This window comes from Setaria viridis, chromosome 9, assembly GCF_005286985.2.
Source record: "Setaria viridis chromosome 9, Setaria_viridis_v4.0, whole genome shotgun sequence".
In the NCBI taxonomy this organism is placed as follows: Eukaryota; Viridiplantae; Streptophyta; class Magnoliopsida; order Poales; family Poaceae; genus Setaria; species Setaria viridis.
In genome coordinates this window covers 32,852,596-32,860,632 of record NC_048271.2, presented here as the reverse complement: position 1 = coordinate 32,860,632, position 8,037 = coordinate 32,852,596, and the positions used below count along the sequence as shown (strand labels likewise).

At 43.3% G+C, this 8,037-nt stretch overlaps 1 protein-coding gene across 2 annotated transcripts; it reads right to left on the bottom strand.

Annotated features, from left to right (window-relative positions):
• On the bottom strand, window positions 1-5,146 carry LOC117837604 (uncharacterized). 2 transcript variants are annotated; one of them, XM_034717322.2, is made up of 11 exons: window positions 4,977-5,146; window positions 4,764-4,878; window positions 4,564-4,643; window positions 3,985-4,060; window positions 3,832-3,896; window positions 3,652-3,714; window positions 1,796-1,877; window positions 1,535-1,697; window positions 1,176-1,241; window positions 417-1,091; window positions 1-319 (listed from the first exon to the last, which is right to left on the bottom strand). In XM_034717322.2, exons 1-10 carry the CDS (start codon window positions 5,073-5,075, stop codon window positions 425-427), a joined length of 1,476 nt encoding a protein of 491 aa, XP_034573213.1. In that variant the 5' UTR covers window positions 5,076-5,146; the 3' UTR covers window positions 1-319; window positions 417-424. The 2 variants fall into 2 exon arrangements, with proteins under 2 accessions (XP_034573213.1, XP_034573212.1); XM_034717321.2 differs by having other exon boundaries at window positions 1-325; window positions 4,977-5,144.
• Window positions 5,147-8,037: the final 2,891 nt, after the last annotated feature.

Genomic DNA, 8,037 nt, shown 5'->3' with positions numbered 1-8,037 from the left:
TATCTTGAATTTATCTGTCCCATGTGCTATTTCATTCATCAACTCATAACCAATGTGCCATATTACTTTAGTAATATAAAAACGAAACAGCTTTAACGTCTTGGAAAATAAAACCGTATTAACAAAAATTAAAGCATTTCATACAAAACTTGAAACAGAAACGTACATAGCAAGAGCTATCATACTGCTCTCCGCTCAATCCAATTACACAAACATGTTATTCCGGAAGAAACTGACAGCCACGTCCATAATTCTTGCGCAACAGCGCAAGGCATGCTCTTGCTCTTTCTGAGGTTTGGGCCGCATCATTAGCATAAAGCTGAAACTAAATTGTACAAATAACCAACAGAGAAACCATCATTAGCATTTTAAATAAAGAATGTCAGACTATAAAGCTGCATGTTTGCAAATCTCACCACTGCAATCAAGCATCATTCATGTGTTCACCTGCTCGGTGATATTGGTAGTCGCCTTCCTCATATGCCTCTCCTTCCTCAGGCCCTTCAGGTTCAGCATTGTTAGGCTGCACCTGATAATTGGTTTCCATTTTACTGTACGAATCAACACGATAATACTCCTGATCATGCCGCTTCGAGTGCTCAGTTTCATGCCCACGTCCATCTTGACCATAACCATATGCCTCATGACCTTTGTGTTGCTCATACTGACCATAGCCATAATCCTGCCCGTAACTGGACAGATTTTTGTCATGCTTTGGCCCACCATTGCCATAGTCCGCATCCCTCTCATGCCTGTGGCCACGGTCACGTTCGTGACTGGTGCGCTCATAATCTCTTTCACCACGATCCCTGCCCCTCTCACGATGGCGATCATGAGAGCGAGCCCGGTCCGTTTCTCTTTCATAGTCACGGCCGCGATCCCTGTCCCTGTCTCTGTCACGACGATCACGATCACGACCATGCTCTCTTTCCCGGTCCTTTCCTCTCTCCCTGTCCCTAGTCCTCTCACGGTCTCTATGGTGATGCTTCTCTTCTCGTGAATCACGATCACGAGTCCGGTCATGTGAACGCTCACGGGCTCTTTCATCACGGTCTCTTTCCCGTACCCTTTCACGGGACTTCTCCCGATCCCTGCAGCGAAAAGTATTTACACAATAAAGCAACTAAGCATCAAAGATACAAATGAGACAATCTCTTCTATTTGACATCGTTTACCTATCAGCACGTCGATCATCCCTCCTAGGCTCTTCTGATCTGGGACGCCCACCCTGCTGCTGCTCCCTGATAACCAGAAACACACAAGTGTTAACACAACTACCAGATATCATACTACCAACATAAAAAGGACCACAAAAAATACCCAAAGGTCCTCAAAACTTTCAACATCAACAAATAAGACCAGAATGGTATGGAAGGCCCCACTACAGAAAAGCATTAAATACAAAAGGAACGGAAAAACATAGTAGCAAACAAATAACACCAGAATAAACATCCTGACAAGTTGAATCCAGGGCCTCTTTCTAAAAGATTGAATAAACATTTTATAGCTGATCAAAATGAGAAAACCAATGTACCTAGCAGAATCCTTTTTATCAGTCTCTGCACCACCCATCCTGCTTGATCCCAGTCCACCACCCAATCTCCTGGGACGCCAATTCGGAACAGTTCTGCCACGCTCAACATCAACTAATACCCTTTTATTGTCCACTTTTCTCCCATCTGCCTGCTTGTAGGCATCTGGTGAAAACCCAAGATAGCAGAGAAAATGTAAGTTATTAGGAGGGAAAAAAACAATACCAAGTGGAAAACTTGCAACAAACAAAAAGGAACCTTACTTTTCATGTCCCGTGTGTGCATGTACTCTATGAAAGCATATCCTCTAGGTTTACTTGTATCCTTCTCAGTTACAAGCCGAACCTGCAAAGATCAAATAAATCAAGTTAAGTTCAATAAGTTGCACTGAACTAGAGAAGATGATGTGTTAGTTGTCATTGTGTTTGTTGTTTGTCTATTTTTAGCATATTCTACGCTGCACGACAGACAGGCATAAAGCCTAAAACAGCCGTGCTAACCTTGCATATGTAGAGCTTCCACATGAGGAGTGAAATCCAGCACAGATCAACACAGTTGGAGGAAAAAGCGCTGTCTGGCCGATTGGCATATGTTGGGAAATACATTGGATATCCCCTTACCAGGGAACTTTACTAAAGAAAAAGGGTGTACGATAGCACTAAATACTATACCAAGTTGCCCTCCATCGGTGAAATTTGTTCAGCCTTCGTATTCCAAACGAACAAAACAGAATTATAGAAATTAAGGTGATAAATACCAAGTGAGTGATGTATACCCCTTGCACATAGAATCGACGAATCATCAACTCTAGGAGTCGAGAGATGCACTTAGCATTGTATTGTGTTGTCATTTCCTCCATAGAAGCAGAATTTGGCAGTAGCACTAGCTTTAACAGCTCAATGAAAGTAACTACAAATACTATACTCACCAACGAACCTACCTATTAAGCCCAGAATGTCGAAACCCCTGCCTGCAGACAAGCTGCTTTTTAAAAAATACAAAGTGATCTATGCTTGTGCCAGTCAGCATTTTTCAAGCTTGTTTACCCCAGTTAATTATTATGGGAAATGCAAGTTTGTGGAATGAAAAATAACTCAACCTCTTACAACCTTTGTTAGGAGCAAATGGTTTGATCTCCACCTCAAGAAATTTCTCAACAAAAGAAAAATAATTATACTAGGAAAAAGAGCACCTGGGCCACACACAGGTTCAGCCAATGTTACCTGTTTATGCATATTTGTGTTCCAAGAGATGCCTTGTCAATAATTGGTTGTACCAACCATGCACGCATTAAACTGGCTTACCAAATATTCAGAGCAAAAGACTACTAAAGTACCAGAAAGCATACATGTATGCCTGAACCCCATATAACTTATCCATTCAAATGTATCCCCCATCTAACCCCCAGAAGGTATACAGGTGGCATACAAAGAGATTGTTGGGACCTTCTTATCTCGCATAGATGATTGATATTTCCTTAACAAAACAACTGGCAAGAGTTACTACACACAGACACCCCTTACAACCAACTTGTCAGATGTTTTATATACCTCGATAATCTTAAAATTTGGCATTAATCTGATTAATTGTTTAAAACTATTGAAAATATTGGATGCTAAAACTATATTCATATATTAAAATATTAGTGAAATGAAGTACAGAAAGTATCCAAAAAAAGTTACCAGGGAAGAATTTGAGACCAAACGGGATGTGCTCCCATGCGTGAACAGAGCAAATAAGTCGAAAGTCGTTGACTACGAAAACTAGAGTTCAACCAAAATATAAATGCTATGTTTACCAAACAATTTGACCAAAAATACAGAAAAAGGTGCTTCCCAATTTTCATAAAAAACATTTGCATGGAAAGTTTTAGAACCCTCAGAGAAAACAAAGAAGTGCAGCTTTTAGAAGATTCTAGATCAGAAATGGGAGCAACAGAGTGATATAATGACCCCAGATGTCGCAAACACTTGTCAGAGGAACTTAAAGGAAGCCACATACCAGTGAGGCAACGTTTTCCCCACAGTTTTGGCCAATCATGGTTTGCATTTTAATAATTGAAATACCTTACCAAAGTGCAATAACTTCTCCTGCACAGGAATTTACCATATGTACTTACCCTTTTAATAGGCCCATAAGCTTCAAACTCCCGTTTGATCTTGTTCTCAGACGTCTCATAATTCTGCAACATTTTGACGCAACATTTTGGCAGAAAGCTGCCAGTTAGCATTTTACGATAAAGATAACTTAGCATACACAAGTAAGGAATGTGTCAATGATTTGTAGCAAAATCACTTACAAGTCTTGCAACAAAGAGCGTTTTGTATGGGTCACCAGTGGCATTGGGGTCACTTTGTGGGTCATCTACATAAAACCAAATCAGAACAACAATGTCACTACCTCCATCATTTCAAAAGAAACAAGAAGCAGTATGCCTTACGAAAAAACTTACACTTCTGAAGCTCTTCAGCAACCTTAGCTGCACCTTGCTCGAGCTTATTATCACGAATCCTAGCCTTCTTTTCAGCCTGTGTACAGAGCATATAATCTCATATAGAAGACAGAATAATGATACACTATGCCCCAAAAATGCAGTAAGATATCCAATGAATATTAACATGGCCAGAATTTAGCAACTGAAGCATGCGCTTTTACAGTCAGAAAAATGATAACATTTCTCAAAACATTGAGACATAGTTATCAAACTGAAAACTCAAATTGTGCATCTTTTGTAGTAGAAATAACTATCAGCGTTTACATGAAGGAATGCCCCTAAATATCATATTCTCCTTGAGTGATCTGAGTGCTAAGCAGGCTTTGGAAGCTATTCTTTTAACCAGTTACAATTCTCTGTAAACAAAACTCCATACACCATAATAGAATCCAGCTACCTCAGAAATCCAGTCAAAAAGTCTATAAAAACTAATCACAAGCACATCAATAACGTATACAGCAGTGTTCAGGTCACTCAGCGCATAGAAAAAAAAATTATCACAACATGAACAAGCAATAGAGTAAAAAAAGAGCATACCCTTGTCTCACACTTGGGCACGGGCGGAGCATATTCCGGATCCCCGGGCTCAGCAAAGTGCGACACAAAGTGTGCCATCCCTGCAGCCAAATCAGCAGCCACAGCACCCATCAGTCGGTCAGTGAGCAAAACCCTTCAGAACATCTACTAGTATAGCCAAAATAATAAAAGAAGAAAATCCCCCAAATTCGCCGACTCACCTGTGTAGGCCGGCAATTTGCGCTTCTCGAGCGGGGGCTTGTACTCGAGCGGCGGCCGCGGCTCAAAGAGCTTAAGCAGGTTGGGCGTGAGCCCCGTCGGGTGGATCTGCCCCATCTGCGAGCGAAGCGAAACCAGAGCACGAATCAGAGATGAATCAGGCAGCTAGGGTTAGGGTTTAGCAGTTGGGGGAGGGGAGGGGATCGGTGGCTTACGAGCTTGAGCTGCTGGACGTTGGGGCGCTGCCCCTGGCCCCTGGGCCGGGAGTCCGGGTTGCCCCGCACCTGGCCCCCGCCGTGGCCGTAGTCGCCCATCGTCGACGCCGGCGAAGAAGGCGGCGCGGCGGCGGCTCGAGAGAAAGAGAGAGGTGCGAGGCGAGCTCGGGAGAGGGAGTCCCTCTTTGTTGAGGTGGAGGCGGGGCCGGGGGACTAGGTCAAGACCGAGCGCGGGTCCCACGCGGCAGCGTCCGAGTTGTTGCCCTCCAGGTAACCGACCCCCGGGTTCGAACGGAACCGGTATGGCCCTCACTGACGAGATGGGCCCATGGCGTTTGCCCAGAGCGCTTGAGGCCACCTGTCGGTGACTGTTGTAGGAGATCCCGCCGTTGAAGGATCACCTCGCCGCCCCCGTGTGTGGTCTGTCCGGCGAGCTGCCTGCGGCCGCTCTGCTCTGCTTTTCTGTAGCAGCGATGCAAAGAAAAAGGGGTCTCTGGTCTCTTGGTGGTTGGTGCTGATAGTTAACTGAGAAGGGTAGATTTCAGGTTTCCTACATCGATCTACATCGATTGAAAATTGGTCCACGAGCTTCTCAGCGTAAAAGTCCTGTGCAACTTATGAAAAAGTCGAGCTTCTCAGCGTAAAAGTCCTGTGCAACTTATGAAAAAGTCAGAAGCTCGGAAAAGCTAAGTTTATATAGAGAGCTGGAAGACTCAGTTTTCCGAACTTTTCGTAGCTTTTTAAGCACAGAAAGTTAAACACATCTTTTAAAAAGCTAGTGTTGTCTTTTTAGAAAAAAAACCAGTAGTAACTTTTAAAAAAACTCAAAAACTACAGCTTAAACAAATAGACCCTTAGCAGGTTGCCATGATCAACAAACTATGCAGTAGAAAATCTGAAACACACGGTTCCATGGCAGTACTACAAATAGACAAAAACTCTCGAGGTTGGCAGAAAGGTACTCCATCCGTTTCAAATTATAGGTGTTTTGGCTTTTTAGGTGCATAGTTTTTTTATGCATCTAAATATAGTGCATGTCTATGCATAATAATATCTATGAACGTAGAAAAGTCAAAACAACTTATAATTTGGAACGATGGAGTAAATATTAAATAATATACACCACAGGTGAGTGGTACATATGCTTTGTTACTGGAGCACTCCACCTTCTCACCTGTACATACACCACAAGAAGGGCGATTAGCATAACCTCGTTTTGCCACCATCACCGGAGCACCAATTCTCAAATGCCTTCTGCTGACTCTGAATTGCCATCCATACCGTACTTTTTTATAAGAAAAGGAAAATGGTAGTCCAAATCGCCATAATCATCATCACTCTCTTGAGTATTGAGTAGGACGGACCATAATCATCTTCAATGTCTTCATCGTCAGGCACATCTTCTTCATTGCCTGAATGAATCTAGCTTATTATAGCCAATCACCTTACCATATGTTCTCCTACTAGGAGCAATATTATGATCTTCAAGCATATTTGGTGCACTGGCGGCGTCATCAGCATGAGCCCGTGAATAAGCAAGCTTCCTGGAACAAGCTTCTTTCTTGGGCATCCATGTCTACCCATTCGTTGTCCCACTAGAAGTTTATCTAGTAATTTGGTTCTTATCTCATACTATTGGTGTCAAACAATTTCAACACCAAACAGATTTAAGGTTATAAATGAAACGGAGCCTTCCTTTCAATTGAAAAAGCGTTATCCCTTTACAATGGGGTAGGACTCCCCATTTATAGTGATTCATGACCTATTTTACATTCTGAAAATATCTTCTCTCAACCACTATATCCCTAAGATATGTCGTACATAAAGGTCATTAAGGAACGTGTACAAATTGAACTTTTTCACGTGGTCACGTTTCTCACGCCTTCCGCCCTCTAACCTCGAGACTTCATCTTCATTTTAAGCCGATCGTCCAGCCTCGAGGCTTCATCCGCGATCCGAGACGAACACCCAACTTCGAGGCGCTTGCTTGGTTGAGTCTTGTCGAGAGGTCCTAACCTCGCATAGTTCTTCTCCAAGCATCATTCCTAAGTAAAGAGTAAAAAAGATAAAAGCTCAGTGTCTAGAACCGACCCCGAACACTCGAGGGTCAATCCAGTGGGAGTTAGCCATTATTGTTGTCAATCACTACCCTCGAGTCCTTCCAGGAGAGCAGAGGTGAGGCAAGGATACGACATTTACTATTAGAGGTGCCTCCATAGAGCGTGCGAGGTTAAAGAGGTTCCGCTTTCCTTGCTGCCGATGCGCGACTTGCGAGGTTAGTCTTGAGACCTACTAACGACGTTCGAGGGTAACTGAGTTTTACTCTCAGTTTGGAACTCGCGAGGCTAGAAAGGCTCCGCGCCTCTTTATACTTGATGTAGAACTTGTGAGGTCAAAGGGTTTCTTATGCTGTGCACAGTGCTCTAAAACGTCACCCTCGAGCGTCGGAGGAGAAATGAGCCAACGGTGACTGTTGACGCCTGACGTGTCACTTTCTAATTGGGTGCCATTTCGAATTCAGATCGCAGTTCGAGGTGTCCCTTCGCACCCGCTAACTCCCCTAGAAAAGGCGGGGGTATGGGTTGCTCAAGGTTATCCTCGTGCCTTTGCTGAGAAATTGTTTGCTGCCGTTGTATTGCTTTGAGATTTGTATTTTTCTGCTCCTTGTATTGATCTTTCTAGCTTCAAAGGTATTATTCCTATCCTTCTCTTTCATTTTTTTTTCTAGTTTTGCTCTTTCACTTGTTTGATTTATTTTTGTATGTTATCTAGCTGGCTCGTACTATTCAAACTGCGAGGTTAATGACTCCTGAAAAGTTGGAAGAGCAAGTGAGGCTGTGTGGGGACGCTCCCGAGCGATAGGAGGTCCATGGGGGTTCTCAACATCAGGAGGATCTTGAGGATCCTAAACATCTGGAGATTTCTTCTCATACTGATAATGGAGAGGATCTGACCAACGTCGAGGCTAATCCTTTGGAGCTCATGGCCGGCAAGGACACTTTTGCACCAATGCTTCGCTTTGGCCGTTCACTGGTTTCCCAAAACACAATAGACTTTTATG

Excerpts from the sequence above, each read along its gene's own strand:
- LOC117837604 (XM_034717322.2), bottom strand. The coding sequence starts at position 5,075 with ATGGGCGACTACGGCCACGGCGGGGGCCAGGTGCGGGGCAACCCGGAC. Across the intron at positions 3,897-3,984 it reads TGCTGAAGAGCTTCAGAAGT|ATGACCCACAAAGTGACCCC; the intron begins GTAAGTTTTTTC and ends GGTTTTATGTAG. Across the intron at positions 3,715-3,831 it reads CGCTCTTTGTTGCAAGACTT|AATTATGAGACGTCTGAGAA; the intron begins GTAAGTGATTTT and ends AAAATGTTGCAG.